Source organism: Anguilla anguilla, chromosome 1 (assembly GCF_013347855.1).
Source record: "Anguilla anguilla isolate fAngAng1 chromosome 1, fAngAng1.pri, whole genome shotgun sequence".
Taxonomy (NCBI): Eukaryota; Metazoa; Chordata; class Actinopteri; order Anguilliformes; family Anguillidae; genus Anguilla; species Anguilla anguilla.
Window position 1 is genome coordinate 53,417,552 of NC_049201.1, and position 25,745 is coordinate 53,443,296.

Below are 25,745 nucleotides of genomic sequence, written 5' to 3' on the forward strand. Positions count from 1 at the left end.
GGAATTGGTTAAAGCTACTACAAACAGTGGAGTGGTATAGAATGACATCAGCATCAATGCCTACAACAAGGCAGGTGAACACTGAGAACCTGTAGAAGAAGCTAAAATTTTAAAAATAAAAGTAATAACAACTTAATAGAATAAAAACGAATTATAGTTACATAACTTATTTTGGGATCTCAATGTGGTTTTTCTATGTAACCTCACCTCAGCTACCACCATGTGTAGCACCCTTCTGAGTGATACAGGCCATTTTGTACTAGTTCTTGCATGGAGATAAAACAAGCATTTATGTAATTAACCGAACGTATATTTAATGGTAAGTTAAAGTAATTGTAAAGTGGCTAAAAATAGGTGAAATAATCCTGAATTATCACAGAGGGATGTATACACTAAACATCTACTAAATATCTATTCAAAGTAATGTCAATGACTATAATAACACACGTTTCAAATCCGGGATAAAATCAGTTTTGAAAAAAACACAGGATTGTATGGGTGTGGTCGGGAGCGACCCTCCACCCCATCTCCCCACTGAACTCCTTTCAAACAGTCCCACCTACAAGTAAACAAACACACGTGGCTAAATAAGCACATAGTATTTGAATGCAGATGTATTTGGAAATACATTCAGAACTATTGATTGCAAATGTTTGAAAGCCAGTATTTTACTTCATTGAATTGAAATTTATTGTATTGAAATTTGCATCTTTAGATGTTTTTGAAAATTGAAATCAGTGACATCATATGGAATAAGCGGCAATACAGCATTCATAAAATTATTTTCATTCTGTTGTATCATAAATATGTAGAACAATAATGTTATATACAGTAATAATTTTATATGGGTACTTGAAATTATATTTGAAATGTTTTTTGGGGAAAATACTTGAAGATTACAATTGTATTTCAGGGAAATATTTGAAAATGCTTGAAACACATTTGGACATCGCAATTTTCACGTTTCCTTGTGCTCTGGTAAGGATTCACTGCTACAAAAAGTGGTTGACTTTCTACAAAAAGAGAAAGGTATTATGGATAATTTACTGAAGAACTTGGATTGGTAGGAATATTCTCCATTCCATCTCAGTGAACCCATTGACATTTCTTATTTATATTCACAAGAGAGATAGAAAATACTTTTGTATCATTACATATAGGTCTGCAAGTACTGCTTATACTGTTTCAAAAATTTATTTTCGTAGAACTAAATGTGTTGGTATGTTATTACTGCATCACATTCTGTTTCCTGTGAGATATTCATTCAGCTCATACTTAGTCAAAGACACAAGTATTGTTGGAACATTATCTCCTTCTTGTGGTCATCACCAGTACTGTAGACTGAACTTAAACCTAACACTAAATCCTGCATCACAGTATTTCATAATCATAAATCACTTCAAGACACATTCTACAGACCTAGATGTGGCTATGCAAAATAATCTGAAACTGAAAAACTGAATATGACTTCATGGTGCAATAATCATCTCCAGGCAGTGTTTCGATCAGTCAGGTCTGCAGCTGGAATGTAACGGCAGAATATAACATTGCTTATCTGAAGGTAACTTGGGAAAAAATATATTTGTTTGTAAAAATAAGATCTTTCATATTGGAATTATGGGCTGTTAAACTGTTTGTGCAGATAAGTAATGAATTGCAAAATATATCAAGGTGGTCAGGGGCAAAGGGTTCCCAAACCTTCTGATAGCAAAGCCCACATAAAGTTACCAACAGAGGATGCCAATCTCTATAAAATGGTTGTGTCAGAAGATGTCATCTCAGCAAAATGGTTGTGTCAGAGGATGTCCATCTCATTAAAATGGTTGTCAGATGATAACCATCTCAGTAAAATGGTTGTTTGAAATACTAATCTAACATCCACGACAGGCTGCAATTAAGTGATTATTTAACAGAGCTACACATGGACAATACTTAATGTCCTCCTATGAACATAAAAACTGTCTCAGTTAATCATAAACATACATTAAAACAGAAGTACTATTTTTAAAATCTCTTCAAATCCTTGATCCGCCCATCATCTTTGACTGGCCTATTCACTGATGAACTGGTTTTACAAAAGAACAGTGTCAATATCAAACATCCAACCAACCTCTTACCATTCCTGTAGTAATAGGGTAAGTTTATTGCATAGAATAGGCCTATGCTGCAGTGGGTTGGTGTTGTTTGAAAGTAGATATTATACAGAACAGTTTGGAAATTATATATTCTGTGCCTCAGCTTTAGCTTTAAATATGATAAAGCAATATACTGGAATATTTCAGATTGATTTTGGACCCCACAGCTCACCTAGAAAACCTTCAAAACTGAGAAAATACAGTGAAAGGAAATATGTAAACTACATTCTCAGATATTTCATCATAGAAAAAACTTATTTTAGTTCTCTGGAGCTTCTCCACTGAATTCCAAATGATTTTGAATCCTCAGTTTGCTGTCTTCCTTGTATAGGCTAAATGTAGTTTAGCATATAAAGAGTGAGCACAAGACTGGACCAGAGGCTGATGGTAGAACACACACAGATCTCCTACTGGGTACCATGGATACAATGAGTGGGCAGGGCTAGTGTCTGAACAGGCCAAGGTATAGAACTGAAAAATTTCATGAAATAGCAAATTAAATTCTGGGTATATGAAGACTCCTTGCTAAAATGTGAAAAGTTTCATGACAATGTGAGGTTCGGTTGAGCAAATAAATCTGGTGACGTATCTGCTGCGACTACTTCATGGCACTCATTGAGCTTTACCCGTCCTGTATAATACATTCTTCCTCTCTCCCTTCTTTAGCATTGTTTTTTTACCTTCTAATTCATTCCCATTTCTGTTGCCTCTCTCTCCTTCATTCTCTCGCTCTATCTGCATCACACCCTCCATTTCAAATATTCTCACCTTCTCTTTCTCTGCAGGCAATTACTTGCAACCTAGCCAGCTGTCAGGCATTTTTTTCTTTGTATATATGACCCTGGGAAGTGCTTGCCCTCTTCCCTTCCCTCTCTCCTCCCACCATTCCCCGCCCCCCTCTCTCTCTCCATCCCTGACAGCTGAACTCTCAGTGGGCAAATCAGGGGGCTTTTGTCCTCTCTTCATAAGAAGCTGCAACTGAGACAAAGGTTTCCGTGGTAACGGTACACAGTATCTAAGTGCAGCAGTGCCCCCACTGAAATTTGATCCCTGGCTTGGTGTTCCTCCGCCTATCCAAGTGTCTGAAAATCAATAGTTTCATGAAAACGAGGTGATGGTTAAAAATAGAACACAGGACCATTTCAGCAGGACACACCTATATTGCTGAGTGAGAATCCAGGGGTGGAAGACTGGAGGTTTTTGAATGAGAGAACTGGTTGGTGAGTTCTGAGGGGATATTTTCCTACTGTAATACTGAGTGTGTTTCTGTTGCTGATAAGTATGAGTGGGTGTTTTCCTCACTATGGGGATATTTGAGTGGGTGTTTTTTCAGACTATGGTGAGTTATAACAGATTTTAGGGAGTCAATGTCAAAAACTTAATTAGTCTGAACAAACAATCTGGTGATGTAATCCAGATGTATCGGATGGGAGAATGGGAGTGGCCTAATGGTCTTTCAAATTCTCCTCAGGCCCCTTGTTAAGCCCACTACAGTCTAGCAACCTCCTCTGCTCCACGCTGTAAAATGATTAGTTTTAACTCGACTCTTGCAGAGTACATAAGGTCCCCATTGGACTCATATGTACTATGTTAGAGTTAAATTAGCTCTGGACATTTTACTGTGTATTTCATAATTTACTCCTCCACTGGACTGTAGGAGATACAGTCTAGGTCTTTCTTATCTCATCTCTCTGGTTGAAGGGTTCAGCTTACATAATCTTCATTCACTGGTACAGCCGTAGCCTGTTAGTAAGAGAAGAGAAAGAAAGGCATTTCCCTTAAAATTAGGGGCACCAAAACATTCTGAGCCCCAGCAGATCAGGTAACTATTGAGACTAGACTATGCTCCATAGTTCTTGTTCAAGGGCTATCACTGCCATCTAGACTCTAAGCTCTTGTATTACACTCTCAATCACATATTGAGAGAGAAACAGACAGATTCTCACAACATTGAAGTTGAATCACAGAAAGAACAATCCAGAGAATGCAGAGAACGCCATTCATATTGAATTGAGTGAGAAGTCTCCCTGACACAAAATTGTCAGACCTAACATCTCACATTCCAGGCAATGCTACAGCTGTGTTACACAAATGTTACAATGCCACCCTGGTCTGGTAGAGTGGAGTGAGATAAGACTGCTTATTGTGCAGCAGAAATACTACCCCTCCCTCTAGGGGTTTTGGAGCTTCAGCCCTTGTTCTATGAAACGGTTTCTTGTCTTTGGTTCTCAACAGACACCACAGTAATGCAATCCCTCTTTCCTGTCTGTTGGAAACTGTTGCAAACTAAAAGCATAACTGAAATGGTAGGATTTTATTTGGCAAGCAGAGAAAAATGTAACACTTTGAGCTCCAAAACAGGATTTGACTACATAAAACAGAACCTCCCCCAGGTCAAATGGCACCAGAGCCATAGTTGAGTTCTTACTGAACATCATATTCAGGTCAGATATGCTTTCCAGAGGAGATGGAAAGACAATCTTTACGGTATTTTGAAAAAGTTATCACCAATTGATAATCTGTCTCAGTTTTACCTCAACAGAGGGAGGTGGGTGGGTGTTGGAAATCTTGGAAAGGAGGATCTTTTCTTACCAGCCCTCTCTCATCTCTCTCTCTCTCTCTCTCTCTCTCTTTCACATACACACACACCCATACCCACACCCACGTAAAACAGCCTGCTTCATGCTCCACCTCAATATTAATAATTGCTACAGTATTAGGGAAGGCTATAAAAATGATCAAAATGTAGGTCATTGTCATACAATAATGGAACCCTAGGGTTTCTGTCATTGGAAATTTAATTTCCCCAGTGTGTCGCACAATCTTTGACCCCATGGCTCTCCAGGCTTAATGCCATCGCCATAAATCCCAGCATTGCATGCGATATTCAGTTACATAATTGAGAAATTATTAGCCTTCCCTACATTCCCATATGTGTAAGGGCTCCAATTTTTGCAGCTATGTTGCTGAGTTCCATGTCTGTCAAGACACCACTAGGACCTCCACCACCACCCTCAATCAAACTCAATCAACACTGAACTCAGTCAGAACACAGTTAAGGCACCAGATCACTTTCTGGATCTTATTTACATGGCTACAGAAAAGAGGAGGTCAGGCAGCTCTCTGTTATGTTTAACTCTGTAGGTCTGTTTGTTCTTGACATATTTGTTTACAAAAGCAGGCCTATTTTTTCACTTGTTATCTGCAAGTTGGTTTATATTTGAGGTTTATTAGTGTCCAAATTTCTTGCAGTGTCTTTAACAATATGCTAAGTCAAAGGGTCAGAGGTAGATCTGAGTGAGTGGAGAGAATTAAGTACTTCTATGACTCCGACTGAGCATTGTCTATAGACACAATGAGGGGGGCTAAGAGAGCCATTAGGACTGATACCGGATTACCTGAACTTCTGTTCGGTGGTGTCCATGTGCTGAGGTTATGTCATCATTCTGCCTCCTTCTTATTGGTGGCTTGTCTGTAGGGAAATAACAGCAGGCCAGTAGCGTGCCTCAAAAGAGTGAGGTGACTGTCTTATGCAGCCACAACTGTCAGAGATGGGATGACAGGCTGTAGTACTAAAGCCCTGAAGCTGGCACTTGTACTCCCCCCAAAAGCTGTTGGCCGCCAGCTCATTCACATTTTCATAATTATCACTATGATCCACATCAAAATCACTCAAATTAAATGTCACCTGGTGGTAATTTCAAAACTCAGCAGCCACAATTTCAAAAGAATATCAAAGGTTTCGAAAGCGATTTTACTAAGTGAACAATCATATTAAAATTTGTTTATAGAATAACCCTGTGGATCTATATAAAGCTATTTAGCTATCTAGGTATTGACAGTATTGAATAATTACAATGACCACAGTATTTCCAAGGACTTGTAAAAGTAAGTCAAAAAATAGTGTAGAAATCCAGACCAGAAAAGGAAAAACACTTTTGTTGCTCAGGTTTGGTTTGAATGATAGTGTTTACCACTGATGAAACCCCAGTGTGACTTCAGCAGTTTACTGCAACCTTTGGAACAGCTCCTGAATGAGTTCCCAGTAGCAACATATGCTGTATTGATTTGCACCGTCATGGGGCTTGGGAAACGCGCAACCCATGATGAGTCAGGTCTGTCAGTTGGGCAAAGGTACTGGGACTGGATCTTATTACAGAAATAGTCTTTAGGTTGAAGTGTAGGTGAATTTCAAAATTGGTCCTTTATTTTAATATTTTTTACAAATGTACTCTGTAAGATTCAAATGTACTCCGGAGTATAATTACCACTGAACATTTTACTTTTTGTACATGCTCACAATTTTAAAGTGGCATGTCACAAGATTTAAAACAAGAAAAACACTTTGGAAACATTTCCAAAGTGGATTGCATTTCAATGAGGTGATGACACCTAACACAGTGACATTTGCTGTAAGAATAACATGCACAACATATTCTTACATTTGCATGTAAACATGCACTGATATTGACACCTACCAATTATTAAGTAAAAAAAAAAAAAAAAAAAAAAAAACTTTTAACTGTGTAACGGCGAAATCACAGCACGAGAAGGAGCTAGTCTGTGTACTAGTGACCAGAAACAATGACATGCTGTGCGACAACTCCATCATGCCAGCACGTGCTGGGTGGGGCGGTGGGAACACTGCATGCTGAGCTCAGGCTGAACTGTGCTAGCTGTTTTATGTTTTAGCAAGTTTTCAATCGCGTAATTTGAAATGTTCTAATTGATATACACATTCAACGTACTCGTAATTTTTTTGTTTGGACAATTCAGCGTTAAATGCAATAACGACGAGATGATTTAATGATTGCAAACCTCTATGGTTCACTTCCTAGTTTTACCCCTTCCCCTCCCCCTCCGGTCCGCCCGATGTCGACGTCACGTCATGAATATTGAAACAATTTTTTTTTTGCTGGTGGTCTTTGCAGTGTCTGGCGCCTCATGTCAGCATCTCTCGCCCTCTACATCTCTATCGGATTAAAACTAGGTTTGCGTTCACGGTAAGGAACACATATTTTATTTCAGAACATTTAAAACTAATAACAATGTTGGCGCGATGAAAACTACAGAGAACACAAACTTACGTTATAAACCAAGCGTGTACAAATTCTGTGGAATACTTTTCCTCTTTAGGATGAAGGGTAGTTAACGCAAACGTTACAATGTGTAGAATTCCATACATGATTTTATTCAAATGCTTTCTTGTCTCCAAAGAAAGCTCGCCTTAAATGAATCAGGGTAGCACGGCGGGTATCACGTGAACGCTGGGTATATTTGGTTCCAAGAAAGTATGACTATTATTGGCACAGCCTAGATAGAGATTTCGATTTATACGGTTTATACACTGCAGCATGCAGGCTCTGGTTCATTTGTGAAGTCATGGTAAAAGTAGTCACAATCGGTTGGCCATCAATTTTCGCCTTTCCAGTTCCTGGTGTCCTTCTAGCAGTGAGTCACCGAATGTGTGAGAGAGCTGAGGGGCTTCGCCGCAGAAGAGCTCCCGAAGGGGAGTTAAAGCCTTAACAAGGTTTTAGACAACAAACGATTCAAAAGACTTTCCTTTAAAATTTCCCTTTCCTAAAATTAGATGATTCTGCTATTCGTAGCATTGTCCACCTGCACCGCTAATTGGATAATCTAGTTCATAACTGCACTGAACGGCCCGGGGTGGGCGTTGGGTGGGGTGGGGTGGGGTGGGGTGCGGGGTGTCAACTCCTTGTGCACCCTCGGCAAATACGTAGGCTACCTCATTGCAAAGGCTCCAACTAAGTTGTATAGTTGTAGCCTATTATTTTGTATTCCGAAGCAGACGAACCCCTTTCATTTGGTTATATTCAAATTCGATAAATCGGTCAACTAGGCTACATCATTGTCACGTTTTGGTTGTTTTCTGTGGGCGTGGCTTGTAGGCTATAAACTTTTTTGTGTTTGTGTCAGAAAGTGTTCAGCAGTTCTGATATATTAGGCTGTCCCGTCAAATGAAAACGCAGTCACTAATGGTACTTTCCAAATTTTCTTGTTTTTATATGATAGGGGATTTGGGTGCATTTATGTCAGCCCAAATCTCGTTTATTTCCTCTTGTCAGAAATTATTTCATTACCGGGACTGTCTTTGATTCAGGGTTGCAGGGGATGGACGACTGGAGAGCACTCTGTGTTCGCAGATGACACCATGAACCCTGCCGCAAGCGGCGCTGCCGACCCTCCATTGGCAGACAATAGCAGCAGAAAGCAGCACAGGAATTCTTCTCCAGGCAGATCCCGAGACACTGCGTCCAAATCGGCCTCGAAAGCCGGCTCGGTGTCAAAGTCTATCACATCCAAACACGGAGGGAGGAACAGTCGAGGTAATTCTCCGGCGTCGGCAGCCAGCGGCAAGGACAGACAACCTCCAAAAGGCGCGGCAGCTGTCCATCCGGGCGGTGCTGAAACCAGTGCTCTCAATACGTGCAGGGCGGAGGCAGGCAAGAAAACCGAGGAACGAAACAGTCCTTCAGCCGACTTCCGCTGTACGGATATATCCTGCTTTAAAGGCGAGAGCAGTCGCGTTGTTTCCGATCAGCCAGGTAGCGCGTCGAAATCCTCCAAGGGAAAAGCGAAAAATCCGAAAGGAGGGGAAGCGACAGCGGGCTGCAGCAAACAGAGCGGCAAGGCTTCCGTAGGCTGTGGGCCTGGCTTTTGGAAAGAAGGATGCCTGCAGTCTGAATTAATCCAGTTTCACTTAAACAAGAGCTTGAAGAAGAGCGGAAAGATGCACACGAAGACGCCAAGCGCCCCGACTACGGACCCGGACCCAGAGCCAGAGCCGGAGCTGTCCCCCGAGAGTATAACCACGGAGCCTGTGACTCGGCAAGACCAGAGCCTACATGACGAAATAGAAAGGCTGCTGGAGGAAAATGAGGATCTCAAGGTAGCTTTTTATCTTATATGGAGAAGCATTTTATGTTACGCGATACAGCAAAATAGTAGTACGCTACACAGATTGATTGACAATTTCATAAGGTGTAGCGGCATGGGCTCAAAATGAAAAATGACTGTGCAGAATGTGCTTTTGTTTGTAGGCTAATGCTGTGCTAGTCTTCAGGCCAGAGGTTGCTAATTTGTTTAAGATACCCGCCGATCAATTTCACTTTCATTGTTGGCATAGTGGAACCTTTATGTGTGCTTATTGTTATCAGACCGAAATCGAGGAGATGCGGACGGAAATGGATGAAATGCGAGACACTTTCTATGAAGAAGACGCTTGCCAACTGCAGGACATGCGACGCGAGCTGGAGCGGGCCAACAAAAACTGTCGGATCCTGCAGTACCGCTTGCGGAAGGCGGAGAGGAAGCGGCTGCGGTATGCTCAGACCGGCGAGATCGACGGTGAGCTGTTGCGGAGCCTGGAGCAAGACTTGAAGGTACTGTGGTCATCCTGGGCGGGGCGGGGCAGGATGTGCTGTCGAGTGGAAAAAATCGTTATTATCACCAATAATAGATTGCTACGTTGTTAAATTGTACTGCAATAGAATATGAACACCAATGATAATGGTAAACATAGGCCTACTTAACAACCTAACATTTTTTGTGCCTGTTACTAGTAGCCTAGTTTCACCACTATATCACATGAAAACAGTCTACAAGTCAAAATGATTTAAAATACACTAGCCATAGCAATGGGTCACAATGTAGGCTATACATGTGTGTTGTAACATGAGTGATTTCTTTGTGACGGCCAAAGCCTTTAAACCACCAAACCCCAAGATGTTGTCGGTATTTACAGAGCTGCCACGTAATATGTGACATCATGGAGAACTCTGGAGCTGGATGTGTGTTCAGTTTTCCTTTATTCTGGACCTGGAAAATAGACTTAAAGAAGAAAAGGTTAAGAAGTGGTTTATCAGGGCAGCAGCAAAGCTGCTGCACTCTTTAATATAGGCATATATCATCATTTTAATAATACTGTATCCTGCTCATAAAAAAATATTGTTATACTGGCCTTGGTAACAATATGGCATAGGTATATTTCAGCATATGCAATAGTTTAGTCCAGTCTCATTATATTATTTTAGAAATGCCCATTCCATTATAGTAATATATACAAGATATGTTGTACAGGAGGCCTTTTACATTGAATTGTTGTAGTGCAAGCTCTTTTTATCTTTATTAAGTATATACTGTAAGTATACTGCAATATAGTGTTTCTGGATATAATAATATAGTCCCTTGAATTTAATATTGTATTATAGATCGATATTGCACCATAGAAGCCATTCTTATGATAATTCTGTAGTAGATTTCATTATCCTGCTGTTGTATTGTGTTTTTCATTATAATACTATTTCATAGGTATTTTTCACCAAAGTATGGCCGTTCCAGCAAAATGCTATATAGGCCTTGTAGGTCTTTTTATAGGGCAGTTTTCGGTACAGTGTTGTGTTTTAAATGACTAGTCTATAGCAGAGTCTTTGATGTGCTAGGGCAGGGCATCCCATGGCTTAGCATCATCCCTAGACAGGCCCTGCTGCCAAAGGTGAGAGAAACGCTGAGAGAATAAGATGGACAGCTAAAAAGCTGAAGAGGGTCTGCACTGCCTGCTGTGGGGGGGGGGTATGGGTACAGGAGGTTGGAAAGGTAGGATGGACAAAGGACGTACTGAGGTCAGAAAGGTAGGATGGATGAAGGATAAACCGATTTATAGGATTGCAGAAGTATTTTTAAATTGATGTTGAGTTTTTTAAGGGTGGCTTTGATGTAATTATATGTGAGGGGTCAGGGGAATGACTTGGCTGTGAAACTCTTGGACATTTGGAGTTTGTGTGAATTCTTTTTTCCCCCAATATAATCCGTTGCATAATCCTTTTTTCAATACAATGGCGTGGTACAGGGGAGGACTGAGCGCTCTGTGTCTCCCCCAGGTGGCGAAGGATGTGTCTGTGCGACTGCACCATGAGCTGGAGAACGTGGAGGAGAAGCGCACAAAGACTGAAGATGAAAATGAGAAGCTGAGGCAGCAGCTGATCGAGGTGGAAGTGACCAAGCAGGCCCTGCAGAACGAGCTGGAGAAGAACAAGGAGGTGAGGACACCCCCGTGCCCAGACAGGGGTCATCTATGCAGCTGGGAGCACCTTGGTCCTTGGGGGCCTGATCTGAGTTACTGTCCAACTCTTCAGAGAAGTGTTAACTATTAAGAAGTGATTAAATGGACATGAAAAAACCCTTCAATTAGCTTACAGTATTACTGTTTGAAGTCAAAGCAAGACTATTAAAAAATGTAAAAATTAAAATAAAAATAGAGAAAAACATCAGGTACATCATCAGCAACACTATTATTAATCTTGGATTGGTAATAGCGTGAGAAAAAGGCATTCATTATTTTTTCTGGGTTTTATACAACTCCCAATTTCTCCTTGAGTCAGGCTGAATTGGCAGGAAAAGGTCTTTAAAAATGAGGCCTGATATCACAGTGCTTAAAGCCAAACTGTGAGGAGTCAGTCCAACTTCTCTTCCCCTCCCCCTCAAGCCCCCCCTTCCCCACACACACATTAAAAGTACAGCTGGACAGAGGAGGGATGCAGTGTGGGATGGGAGAGATTGTTCCACTGTGTTAAATTCTGCTCTTTGACACAGTAGTTATGTTCACAATGCACAGTGTGATTCTTTCCACAATGTAGCCCTGATAATAAATGTTGAAAGTTTTCTACTTTGGCAATGAATAATGCTGAAAAGATGCATGCTTTTGGAGGTCACAGATCAAGGTTTTTGTATAAATTTAGTATGTTTTTCAGGTGCCTTTCAGCTACGAAAACATGCCTTTTTGAAAGTACTTACCACAAGAATTGCAGATCAGTCTTTTGCTAGTTTCTTTCTCAATAACTACAAATAGATATATGGCGTGTTTGTGTGTGTGAATGTCTGTGCACTTGCTGTATTTGCAGATGTGACATAGCACACCATATTTTCAGTTATTGGCAGAAATAATTATGGGTGTTAATGTAGTACTTAACTTAATTATGCATGTTTATGAAATTGCTATATTATGCTTATGAAGGTGTTAGAGCCATTTATGGAAAGTGTTACCAAAAATGTCATTTGGGGCATCTTGTTATATGTTCACTCTCAGATATAAAGTACAGAAAGTGCCAAGAAAAAGTACAAATGCTTGCCACTGATGTGGTACCCTATAAGTACATAAAATTGTACCCCTAGCCAGAAATACATCATTAATTAATACATTTTTTGCTAGTAAAATGCATTTATTAGTACCCAAATAGAACATTATTGTACTTTCAGGATTTGTTTGGGAAGTGTGTTCATTAAAGAATAAAAATGTACCTCCAATGTACCTATTTCTGAGAGTGTTGGGTGCCATACCATGAGAAAAGCTGATGAGGAGGACTGCCAACAACCAATGAAAAAATAATGTATTGATTTTATATAGCACTGTTCATCACATAATCTTAATGCACTTTCTAACAAATGGGAGAACTTCACCTCAAATACCACCAATGCACAGCACCCTCCAGGGTGATCCATGAGGGCCATTTTTCATCAAAATGAACCCCAGCTCAGGTGGTGCTTCTCAGAATGAGCAGTTAGAGAGCAGAGGATGAAAGAGTCCCCAATGGCGGTTTGAACACAGGAGCCAGGTTAAAGGCAAATGTTTGACAGGAACAGGAAATGGTAGGTCTGCTAACTGGGAATGAGGCTATGTCTGGCCTGTCCCCAACAAACAACAGAAGAGGCAAGTTGAATGAAGGTAACCTGGCAGCAATGGCAGCTCAGCCATTTTGTATGTCCTGCACGTTCAAAACTCTATAAGCAACAGTAGTCACATTCTAAAACAATAATGATAGACTGAGACTCATGATGTGGTATATGAAATGTAATTTCAGTGATTTCAGCAATTGTGCAATAGGCACCTCATACAATAAATATGAAAAAGTATAATAATATTAGCAATAATCCCACATCAACAATCACCAATATGTAGCACCCACTTGCACATACTATGATGCTTGGCAGCCATTTTGCATCAGAATACTCACTGCACATTCATTTAGGTGGACAGGGTTGGGCTATTTAGCTAATTATATTTTCAGTTATGCCATTGTGATTCTACTCCCAGTGTAAAACATTTTTTCCAAAAACAGAAATTAACAGAGATAGAGTAAGAGAGAGAGATAGAGAGAAAGAGCACTCAACAGAAGCATGTCAACCCTATCAATTCTCTCTGTGCATTTGTGGGCAGACCAATCATGCCACTTCTCAAGACCTGTCCAGTGTTGAACATCAGTCAGTTCTGCTGCATCACCGTGTTCTGTGCAAGCTGAACGGGAACGGCCTTGTTTTTACCGTTGGCCCCATCATCAGAACACATTGATTGCTAGGTTTGTGTGGAGCGAAGTGGTAAATATGCCTTAGTTGCACAGGGCTAATGGACATCATGCTGCCATCTATGAGAGATCTGAGACGGTCAGCTATTGAGAGCTGGCCATTAAAGTGCAAAAGCTAGTATTGGGTAGGGCTGATTTCACTTTGGAAAAGGTGCTGCTTTAGATACAACTGTCAAGATGGATACCAATTTTATATGGCCTGAACTGTAAATGAAAATAAAATGATCTGTGCATGTAATGCAATGTCCTAATATGACACTATGTTGCAAATGCCTGGTAGCATTTCTCAATCTCATTCACTAAAATTATGCCCTTGCCAGCAATACATAATTAATTTGTGCCTTTTTTATATGAGGTACTTAGTACCCCAAATCGTACATTATTGTACTTTCAGGGTACATTCGGGAAATTCCTTTCTTAAAGAACAAAAATGTACTTCTGCTGTACCTTTATTTCTGAGAGTGTCGATACTTGTACCATTTAAAGCATACCTTCAATTTCTGTTGCCTGCACCACAAACCAGCCCTTCTCACACTTTCAGTGCAAAAGTTGATGGCACAGTATGTGAGTGTGGAGCAGTCTATCTCACTCAGACTCAAATAGACTACAGAACAAATTAGTGGTTGTACAACGTTAGACCAGAGGAAACCTAATGTGCTTCTTTTATACCCTGCCCTCCTCAGCTGTCACTGAAACGGAGGGGAAGCAAAGACGTACAGAAGTCAGAGAAGAAGACTCCGCAGACTCCAACCGAGGTAAAGGAAATTTGAATTTACATACACATACAGAAACACACACCCACACGCACACGCACTAGGGTTACGATATGCCCAGTTTTTGACCTGAATGTCCGGTTCTCATATTATTTCCACAGGGCCGCTTTGTGGTTCCTACTGGACAATATAGTGTTTGGTCATTGAAAAAAATGACCATTATCTTGTAATGAATTTGCTTGTCAACAACCCCTTGCTCTGTGATCCGTTCCGACAGCTCCTCACCTCATTCTTAAGCTTCCAGCTGTGCATGTTGTCTGGATTGGACACATTCTAAATCTGGTAACCCTAACTTGCACAGAAGCACAAATTTTCTGGCACACAAGCGCTTGCACACACACACACACACACATACTTTCTTATTTATACACATACACACACACACATGGATACACTCAGGAAATCCTCAATTCCTGATCCAGGATAAATTGTGCAGACGAGTGTAATGATTTGAATAAAAGGAAACCAATATTTTTGACTTGATGACCTCATGAGATGTTTTCTGTTCCTTATTGGACATATACAATATGAATGGACAACAATAGGCATCTTTGGGTATTGTCCCATGAGGACAATAAAGTAATCTAATCTAATACACTTCAATAAAATCTAATCATTCAAACTGTTACCTCAGAGTGGTTTTTGATTTAAGTTACGTTATGAGTTGAGTTATGATCTCTTAACCCAGTTTTTGTACATTCAGCAATATGGCATGCATATTGTGGTTGTTGTGGTCTTGTGGTTTTTTTAATCTTCAGTAAAAAATATAAATTGGCTTCCGCCTAATGCCCCTTTCTCCACCTGCAGGAGGAGAACGAGGACCTGAAATGTCAGTTGGCATTCATCAAAGAGGAGGCTACCCTGATGAGGAAGAAGATGGCGAAGATCGACAAGGAGAAGGACCGTCTGGAGCACGAGCTGCAGAAGTACCGCTCCTTCTACGGGGACCTGGACAGCCCCCTGCCCAAGGGCGAGGCCAGCGGGCCCCCCACCACCCGCGAGTCCGAGCTCAAGCTGCGCCTGCGCCTGGTGGAGGAGGAAGCCAACATTCTGGGCCGCAAGATCGTGGAGCTGGAGGTGGAGAACCGGGGCCTGAAGGCGGAGCTGGAGGACCTTCGGGGGGAGGAGCTGGGGGGCGCGGCGGGCCCCGCCTGCCGCGAGCAGAGCGAGTCCATCTCCGATCTCCGGCAGCAGCTGCAGCTGGTGGAGGACGAGGCGGAGCTGCTCCGGCGGAGCCTGTCCGACCTGGAGGACCAGAACAAGAGGGTGACCGGCGAGCTCAACAAGCTCAAGTACAAGGCCGGCTCGCACGAGAGCAGCCGCCACAGCGCCGACAGTGGCAAGACGGAGGCGCTGCAGGAGGAGCTGAAGGCCGCGCGGCTGCAGATCAACGAGCTGAGCGGCAAGGTGATGCAGCTGCAGTACGAGAACCGCGTGCTCATGTCCAACATGCAGCGCTACGACCTGGCCTCGCACCTGGGCATCCGCGGGAGCCCGCGCGACCGCGACAGCGACGCCGAGAGCGATGGCGGCCGGCGGGAGAGCGAGGACGACTCGCGCCCGCCGCACCGCAAGCGCGAGGGCCCCATCGGCGGGGAGAGCGACCCCGAGGAGGTGCGCAACGTGCGCTGCCTCACCCCCACGCGCTCCCTGTACTCCCCGGAGGGCCGCTTCCTGACCCGCGGCTTTCGGGACCGGCAGCAGGTGATTGACATCCGCGCGGAGGCGGAGCGTTTGAGCCGGACCATCGACCGGCTGATCGCCGACACCAGCACCATCATCGCCGAGGCCCGCGTCTACGTGGCCAATGGCGACCTGTTTGGCCGGATGGACGAGGAAGACGATGGCAGCCGTATCCGGGAGCACGAGCTGCTGTACCGTATCAACGCCCAGATGAAGGCCTTCCGGAAGGATCTTCAGAGCTTTATCGATCGGCTGGAGGTGCCAAAGGCCGAGGACGGGGACAAGGAAGAACCTTTGTCTGTAAGTGTATGTGTGAGTGTGTGTCTTTATATTTTATGTGTGGAAATGATAGCATATGTGTGTGCATGTGAATGTACATTATGTCTACAGTGCCAGACTGTAAGACTATATGGCATCAAAGCCAGATAATCTGTATGTGTATTTATAATATTTATCAGTCAAACAATCTCTGTATTTGTATGGTTGCAAAGCCAGACTTATGTCTGTACATTTATAATGCAGGTAAAAAGCCAGACAGTCTGTCTGTGCATTTATAATTCAGATAAAAAGAACCAGGCAGTCTCTCTGTAAATTTATAATTTAGATAGAGCCAGGCAGTTTGTCTGTGCATTTATAATGTGTAATGTGAATAAAAAGCCAGGCAGTCTGTGCATTTACAAAGTAGAAGCAAAGCCAGGCAGCTTGTCTGTGTCTTTATAAAGCAGAGAAAAAGTCAGACAGTCTTGTCTGTGCATTTATAATGTGGATACAGAGCCAGGAAGTCTGTCTGTGTATTTAAAATGTGGATACAGAGCCAGGCAGTATGTCTGTCAATCTTGAATGTACCTGCAGAGCCAGGCAGCAAAGATGATGTACGGTGCTCAGGCAGATAAGTGCAGTTGTGCCTCAGCCTGTCAGAGCTAGGTCACCTCAGTATTTACAGTCAAAACCTGGCTCCTGCAGTGCTGCAGAGGAACGGCAGAGCTCTCTTTTATTGCAAACAGGACTAGGTGTCTAGGTACATCACTCAGTCCGTGTTTTGTGTTTTACTTTGGGCCTGACACATTGCTATTACAATTATTCAACCCGACTAAAGTTTTGAATCAACAATTCAGTATTGTTGGAAATGAGGTTGTGCTCTCTAGCCCCAGCAAGCTTTAGAAGGCTCTAATGTTTTAAAATTATGTTACAACAGATGAAATGTTTGTCTCGCCATAACTACATTGCCATCATATGATCTGAGAGATTTGATTTGGGACTTTTGTTCCCTCCAAGGAATGGGATGGCAGTAGCTACTGAAATACAAGTCGTGATTTTGTGTCATGATAATATGATAATTTAATAAGAACAGTCTCATGTGATTTGGGAATATTTTTTGAGGTCAAGAGTATCATTGTTTGTGTAACTGGTGTGTGTGTGGGGGGGGGGGGTAGGGAGTTATAAAGAAGAGCAATCTCTGGTCTGCTCTGCCTTCTGCCAGAAAATCTCCATGCTGTGACTGATAAGTTTTGTGCATACTGCTTTCTTCTACTGTGATGATTTATACCACTGTACACCAGAGATATAGATTAAGAGAGAACAAAAGAGTGGTATCCACCTAATTTGATTTATGAAAAATGTGGAATGCATCTCATCTGCTATATGTTCGTGAAATAATGTACTATATTGACATAGTGTAAGTGCATTTGTTTCTTGATTTTGAATAGATATCTTGAGCAATAACTTCATATCTAACAATGAAACAGCAAATCCCAGCATATTCTTTTTTGACTGAAACTGAGTTAAACAAATCCCTCAATTTACGGCTTTGTTATGACTCTACATTGGAGATGGTTCATGAATATACAGGCTGAAATGGATACTGCTAACTTTTATGGTAGTTCTTGCTGTCTACTCAAACCTGAGCTTTAATAAATGGTAATACAGTATATTAATATGGCTAGGAATTTAATAATGTGCAGGAGAATGCATCTGATACATATTATCTGCAGGAAGAGCTACAGTGTGAATTATATCTGAACAAGTCGTCCATTTTATACTTACACTATCTCTTCAATTCTGTCTCCTCCCTCTACACCCTACCTTTTAATGCTCATTTTATGTTTTGTATTTATCCACCCAGATGTTTCAACCTATTATTTTGCTTATTCTCATTCTCGTGTTGTTCTCCTCACTCTCCTATGCCACCATCTTTAAACTGGTTTTCCTTTTCACCCTTTTCTTTGTCCTGTAAAAAGTCCCCATTTCCTTTGTTTTAGCATAGTCCTGTCTTTTGTTACTTTGCTTTTGTTGATTTTGAAAACATGTCACCAAGGTCACAGGAAGCACGGGAAACTCACCTTTTAATGCATGGACTGCAGTTATACAACAAACACGCGCTTGCAGCAAACGCTGGAGACCACAAACCTTTACTACTTTGATACACTCTACATCTATAGGTAAGTAAACAGATGAAAAAAGTCTTATTCAGAAATAAAGCATGATGCAACAAAAACTATACACTGAGTGGCTTCTAGATGGCTAAAGCATGTGTGTAGTGCAGTGATGCAAGTCCTGAATGTCCTGTCTGCTCAGTTGTCCTAGAGGGTGACACGTAACTGGCCATAGTATTGCTTACTGAGGGGTGGGGGTGGGGGGGGGGGGCAGTTGGCAAGGAATCCCTGCCTCCAGGGCCACCCCCAGCCTTTTGGGGACCCTATACAGAATTGAATTTGAGCCCCTCCCGCAGCTCCTGAACCCCCCCCCCCCCCTTTTATATACAGGCCTGCCTGCCTGCCAGCCCCTATGGTCAGTTGGATACCTGCATTCTGCTTGCAACAGACACAGTCCAGCAGAGCTGCTGGAACGGCTTATCTGGAGACTGTAGAGTGGAAAATAGGAAGGATTGCTGACTTCACTCATGTAATACAGGGGGCTCCTGAAGGATGAACTGTTGAAGGATGGTGCAGCACTTGAACAGCCCCACAAAGAGAAAAAAAAATCACTTAAATTCATGATATCAACATCCATTACTCTGATATCAGTCTTAGTACTTAGTGCAGGTATTTGTCAAGTACACCAAAGTGTATTCATTTAAGTTCTTAATATGATATAAAGACTGGTCCTTTTTGAATCAGGTGCATACTTAATGAAGCATAAATAATACCTTTGTAAGGGCTACACACTGATTCATAAACACTGTCATAAGCATGCATGAATTTTATAACCAGCTCATGACAAATCCTTTTTATATGATGTGATATGATACGTCTTGAGCGTCAAAATGCTTGTTTCGTAACATTGTGTCGGCTGTTATAATTTAGTTGTGTTTTTGTATGTGTATGTATGTGCCATTATATAGAGATAATAGAGGTGGTATGAAGACCCACTTCAAATAATGCATTACCCCTAATATCTAAGAATCTATTAATTATATGATTTTTTTACACTGCTGCCCTCATCCAAGGTGACTTAATCTTCCTTATTTATTTATACAATTAGACATGTACTGAGGAAATACAAGCTACACTTTGTCAGATTGAGCAACTGCATAAGTGAATGAAATTACATATTACATGCACAAATACTTGACACAATGCTCTTAGTACTAATTATTTTTCATTATAAAAGTAATGAACATAAATCAAGCAAGCAAGCAAATACATAAATAAATGCTATAAACCATAAGTGCTATAATTTTGGCTGTAACTTGAGTTCTAAAGCTGCTATTGATATGAATGGTCTGAGATATAATCTGTGTGGAACTCTCATTGTTAAATTTCATCTGAAATTCCTTTGTCAAGACTACAACAGCGGTACATTACCTGAGAGTCAAATCCCATACATCCTGGTTACAAGCCTACCTCCTTAAGCACACAGGGTTGGATTTGGGGTCCTGTGTTGCAGGACTGAAGTTCAGAGAGGTTTAAGATGATGTGCTTGTATTCCTGTGGATTGTTAAAAATAATTTTGAGACTGTTTCGAGACAGAAAAGAGTAATTTGAGTCAAAATATTAACTTGATATAACTCCGTACAGTGGCCACGTAATGGAGTCAATCATAGGTGAGAGTATCATTTCACCTCCTCAGGAAAGGACACCTGATGCCAAACTGTACAGGGATACAGATGATATGTCATCTTTTTAGCTGCCTGAACTACAGGTCCATTGAAGATGAGCTATGTGTTACTCTCCCTTGACTGGCAGAATACCATACTAAGGGGCTGACTCAATACCCTCGCCAAGGGGAAACCAAACAATGGAAACCCAGCCAAGCTATTAATGAATAGGGAGGACACAGAGAAAGCTGTCAAGCTGTATTTGAAAAAAATGGACTTATCCAGCTTTTTTAAGTCGACACATATTTAACTCATGTTTCTGGCTTTAAGAAAGCAGGACATGCCCCACTTATTTTTTTAAGTTGTACCTGACTGCATTCTAGAGACAGTGTGTTCTGCTAATCTCTGGCAGTGAATTTTCAGTCCCCTGTTAAATGTATTGGTATTTTAAATAATAACTTATTATAACGTTGGAAGACACAAGTCAGGCTATGATTGGTGAGAGCAGGAGACTGAACTGAGAAGCTAATCTGATAACTGTAAATAGCTGGCCCAATTGCTTGAATGTATTTCCTATTTTTTCATAGTGTAGACATTTGGAGTTTTTGGTAAACATTCTGTTTTCTATCACGGGAAATTGTTACTTTCTAATTTTCCAGAGTAACATCAAAGAATTTTTGATGAATTACACTACATGGCCAAAATGTATGTGGACACCTGACATCCAACATCTCATCCAAAATTATGGGCATTAATATGGAGTTGGTCCACCCGTTATATTCCTGGTGCTATAACAACCTCAACTCTTCTGGGAAGGCTTTATACAAGATGTTGGAGCATGGCTGCAGTATTTTGCCGCCATTCAGCCAGAAGAGCATTAGTGAGGTCGAGCGCTGATTGGGCGATTAGGCCTGGCTCGCAGTTGGCTTTCCAATTGATTCCAAAAGTTTTGGATGGGGTTGAGGTCAAGGCTCTGTGCAGGCCAGGCAAGTTGTTCCACACCGTTCTTGACAAAACCACTTCTAGAATGAATTTTAAAAATCTTCTAGAATGTGATTATATGCTGCAGCATTATGATTTGCCTTCATTGGAACTAAGGGGCCTAGCCCAATGAAAAACGGCTGCAGACCAAGGGGTGTCTAGATACTTTTGATCATATAGTGCATTTCTGTCAAAGAGGTGGTTAACTTAATGTACCATTGTTTAACCAAGGGATTATGGGAATCAAATGATGGTTCTTGATGCAAATAAGTGAAATCTGGCAAAAATGAAATTCTCTGCAGTCCTCAGAACCAATGGTAACTACCATTGCCAATTCCAGCATGTTCACAGTAACCCTTGCCATGTGATCATTCTTGGTGACATCTCCTGACACAAGTTTGTGTTATTAACAAAGGTGAAAATAGCTATGGTGAGGTCTCTGTCAGATGCTTTTGGGTAATGGTACATTTGAAACTGTTTACTCATTTATTCATTTTCTTTCTTTATTTGAATAGTTTTAAGAGGCTTGCTTATACACTAGAACTTTGAGGCTGTACACAAAAAGGTAAGAAAAATTATAAATAATATAGTATTCCTTTAATGTGGTTATACTAATTATGTTAATCACTATTGTCATGTTATAATGTTTGGCATTGATTGCTTTCGAATGAGCATTCTGTGTAATGTGTATGTGTATATGTAGCCTATACAGTATGTATCTGACTATTATATATCTCGATGTAGTTTATGTAATCTATATTATTATATATTCTATTCTATACTATACATAAAATGTACAGTTTCTCTCTGTAAACGCAAGACCATGCAACAGGCACACAATGACAACAACTGCACCGACCTGAAATAAACTGGAATGTATTTGACATTATGATACTTGATCTCAGCTGCCGTGGCAACTGCTTAATACTCGGTCTCACTATGAAACCTAAAAATGTTCTGGACCTTGAGTTGTTTACCCGAAATTATGAATTACTCCAAGAGCAGGGGCGGGACATGGTCGCTTCTAACGTAGCCTACTTCTGGTGGGTTTCCGTCACATTAAAACTAGTTGCAGATGTGATACGAACACGCAGTTTTCACAACACTAGAGTGCGTGGTTTGAATTTTCAAGGAAGGGTTCTGCAGTGAAAAACATTTTTCCGTTTTCTTTTCCAGTGAGAGGCGCTTCAGGGACCCTGTTATTCATGTCGGAGTTACCACGTTTAGCAGCGATATTAGCCATTACCAGTGACGCTTAATTAGGCTATCCTGAAGACTGGACATAGCAAACTACAGGTAAGACCACTGTTTGCTCTAAACGGCGGCCTCGTTTTTGTACCATATTGATATGCAATATCTCTCTATCTTGCGCGATACAATAGACTAAAAGTAAATGCATGAAATTTGTTCTAATTCAAAGCGGGAGAAACGACATGCATGTAGTTCTGGCCTCTTATATAACATCTGATGTGCGTATTAACCTGGTATTAACATAGATGTAATGAAGTATAGCGAGACTGGTTTAAGCTTTATTGCACTGTCTGGGTTAGATCACTCAGCATTTAGTCTCCAGTGTGAGAACATTTTTTGCGCATGCAGCTATGTGCTACCATCGAGATGCATTCAACCAACACATCATTTGATGTTCTGTGTTTACTTTCCGAGTTGAGAGGTTTTAACGACGAGATATGGTGCACAGTTACAGAGAGTAAAAATACTCTCACGTCTCTTACATCACTTGATGTATTTTTGGGTACCTTGGACTGGGGGTAGTTACTAGGTGTCGTCTTTAGTCCAGGGCATAATAATTGTCCCTCCAAATTGAACGGTGGGCACTTGTCGCCTGTGCTGAAAAACGGCTAATGCAAAGCTTCATCATTACCTGTGTTATTCCATGGATTTAGACAGTGAATTGTGAATCATGTGCGCGAAGCGATAGAACCAATTGCACCCCAACATGACGGGCTGACCTTGTGTCGCGGTGGCATGGGGGGGACAAATGTGCCCGCTGCTAAAAGCGCAGCGGCGGCTTCAACGAGAGAACGAAGTGCAGGGGAAACTACCGGCTTGGGGTAATTCCAATGTGTCAAATGAGAAGTGCGGCGAAACACCGATCGATAGAAGCTATTATTTGGAGTGAGTGCATCCAGTTGAAAAATGTGGAATGCGTTTGGAAATGGGTCAGGGTTGCAAGGAAGTGGAAGGTATGTGAGTAAAGCACAGGGCTGGGAATTTGTCCCGTGCTCGACCAGGTTTGAAAATGAGAGGGGCAGAGGGAAAAGCCGTAGTCCGATCAGGACTCTGTCGTCCCCAGCCTCAATCGGTCCGTTTTACGAACAGCCGCTACCTGGACTTGGAGTGACATCGGAGGCGGGGGCTCGACAGCAAGCCACCCTGCACGAGCTGCAGACTCAAAACACTCGGCTAAAAAAGAAATTCGAAGACTTAAAGAAACGCCATGTACAGGATAAAGATGAATGGATGATGGAAAAAGAACTACTTTTGAGACAAGTTGCTGACATACAAGTAATTTCAAACTAATGGAAACTAAAATTATGCAAATCAAGCATGCACATCACAGTCAATTATCAATGTATTGTCCAGTCTAAATATGGAAATAGAAAATGTTACCGTGGATAGTCATATTTCATTTTGCACTGAATTTAATTTTCAGGGAGGGGAAAATAGAAGGATTCTGTTGGATCTGAAATCCGTTTTGGAGGACGTTCACCTGGAGGTAAAGAAAGAAGAGACAAAGCGGAACGATCTGCAGCTGCAGTACACAAAGGATCGGTGCGCATGGGACTTAGAACGAGCAGAACTGAAATGCCGTATCGCGCAGGTAAGCTTTATGCAAGATACCCCCCCCCCCCCCCCACTGTATGCACGCGACATGCCATAATGTGTGTGGGTTAGTGATCTTATCTACCGTAGTGTAAATACTGTACATTCAAATAACCTATCCCAATGTGACCTGCTGACATTGTAGCCCCCAGGATGCAGACAGCTTGTCTGTGGTTTTATATTTATAAATAAGGAGAGATCAACCTGACACTCTTTCAGTGTGTGTGAAGACATGAGGGCAGGGTGCCCGTATAATGCTATGCCTTGATTAGGATACAGTATCACTGCACAGAAGAACTAATCATGGAATTAGGTTTAAATAAAACCACAGGTCTCCACTCTGCATCCAGAGGATTAGCTTCAAGTGTCAGGGTGGGCAGAGCACAGAAATACAAACCCATACAAAGTTTCATGCTTTATACTTGAAATGTAATTCTGTGTTAATGGTGATCTTGTTTTCAAGCTCTTGAGCTTTTAAATTAATCTCTGCTTTTGTACTCTCTCTGCCTTAGCCCCCCCCCCCCCAGCCTCCCCCTTTAAAAGTGAACAACTCCGCTTCAAACCTGGATCCAATTGTTTAGTTACACATTCTCAAATCCCATTCTTATTTTTGTGCAGTGACACTAAATTAGCCCCCTTATAAATATGTGATCCAGACTGTTTTGAGTGGAAGCACTGTAGTAGGGCTTGTGCCAAAGCCTTTTTGTGACTCAGAGGATTCGCATACCATTTCCCGCCTGTCTGCCCTAATACAGCTAACAGTTTTGCGGCAGTCAGTGGGCATGGTGGATGTTCTTATGGATCAGGGGTGAGGCCCACAGGTGAGGGTTGTGGTTGTGGAGGGGCAGAGGGGGATTTGTGTGCAGCTTTCAGTGTCTTGGGGATCTCCATTGCGTGCTCAGAGCAGAAAGGTCTGAGCACAACAGGCCAGGCCTGCACAGACCTTCAAAGCCTTTTTGGGATCAGAGGAATCAGAGAAATCTCAGAAAATGGAGATTGTTACCAAGTATCTGAGTGAAGAAACAGGCTGCAGCACTTTCAGCCATCCTGACCATTTCAGCCCAATTGCACTGATGGCCTGATAGGAATGCCTGATAACTCGCAAAGAAAAGAAATACTACTGAAAGCACACCATATAACTTGTTAAAATGTGTAATCACTTTTTTTGTATGTTTTATTATACAGTATCAGGTTCAAATCTTCACTATTCAGCTTTTTTTCTCTCATAAAAAAAAAATTGCCTGTCACAGCAGTATTGTTCACAAACATGCAGCAGCATGTGTTCTTGAGGTCAGTAGAGGTTACTAGTTTACTCAGGATAAAACAATGACAGTTCAATGTAAAAGCATTATCCTTCACTAAGTCATTTATTCAGCTGTTCTTCCTGGAGTAGCTGGATAAAAAAACACTTGACTCTGAGGCAACACAGCAGTGCACTATCCAAGAACCCGCAAAACTCCAGTGGGTCTAGCACAGTTACTGCTACCCCACAGTTGTAAAGGACTTGTTTTCATGAAGTGATTTTAATGCTGGAGAAGTCTGACATTGGGGTTTGTCGTGCTAATGTGTTTTTCTTCAGTTTGGAATGGAGAATGTGGGAGAGGATCATGGGAAGAAGTAACTGGCATAATAAAATCCTGTTTTCACTCTGGATTATCGCTCCACATCCTGTCCCTGGCTCATTCCTCTGATCCCTTCTGGCTGTGAGGGTTACCACCAAGAACTCCCCACCAGATACTTGCAGGCATATTTCTTCTGCATAAATGATTATTTTTAAACAGAGACGGTTTGTTTCCTTTTTAAATTCCTGTGGAAATCTTACATGCCTCAGGCCCCCAAGGAATTTCTGGTGGTAAAGAATGGCATCTATTTTTAGTGGGGAAGGCTGAACAAAGTGTCTGTTGGGTGACTA

General features: G+C 41.7%; 1 protein-coding gene and 1 long non-coding RNA gene across 3 annotated transcripts; one reads left to right on the forward strand and one right to left on the reverse strand.

Annotated features, from left to right (window-relative positions):
- Positions 1-1,030: 1,030 nt before the first annotated feature.
- LOC118230885 lies at positions 1,031-5,753 on the reverse strand. The gene is made up of 2 exons (XR_004765939.1): positions 5,534-5,753; positions 1,031-3,878 (listed from the first exon to the last, which is right to left on the reverse strand). It is a non-coding gene; the product is annotated as an uncharacterized LOC118230885 (long non-coding RNA).
- LOC118230855 (protein SOGA3-like) lies at positions 3,223-23,799 on the forward strand. 2 transcript variants are annotated; one of them, XM_035424276.1, is made up of 10 exons: positions 3,223-3,355; positions 8,260-9,048; positions 9,317-9,541; positions 11,039-11,197; positions 14,200-14,271; positions 15,097-16,272; positions 18,095-18,410; positions 21,505-21,554; positions 22,166-22,285; positions 23,664-23,799. In XM_035424276.1, the coding sequence occupies exons 2-7, from the start codon at positions 8,311-8,313 to the stop codon at positions 18,203-18,205; spliced, it is 2,481 nt and encodes an 826-aa protein (XP_035280167.1). In that variant the 5' UTR covers positions 3,223-3,355; positions 8,260-8,310; the 3' UTR covers positions 18,206-18,410; positions 21,505-21,554; positions 22,166-22,285; positions 23,664-23,799. The 2 variants fall into 2 exon arrangements, with proteins under 2 accessions (XP_035280167.1, XP_035280159.1); XM_035424268.1 differs by lacking the exon at positions 3,223-3,355 and adding an exon at positions 7,046-7,138.
- The last annotated feature ends 1,946 nt before the right edge of the window (positions 23,800-25,745 follow it).

Coding starts and splice junctions, on each gene's coding strand:
- LOC118230855 (XM_035424276.1), top strand. CDS start 8,311: ATGAACCCTGCCGCAAGCGGCGCTGCCGACCCTCCATTGGCAGACAAT. Junction 9,542..11,038: donor GCCTGGAGCAAGACTTGAAG/GTACTGTGGTCA, acceptor TGTCTCCCCCAG/GTGGCGAAGGATGTGTCTGT. Junction 11,198..14,199: donor AGCTGGAGAAGAACAAGGAG/GTGAGGACACCC, acceptor TGCCCTCCTCAG/CTGTCACTGAAACGGAGGGG.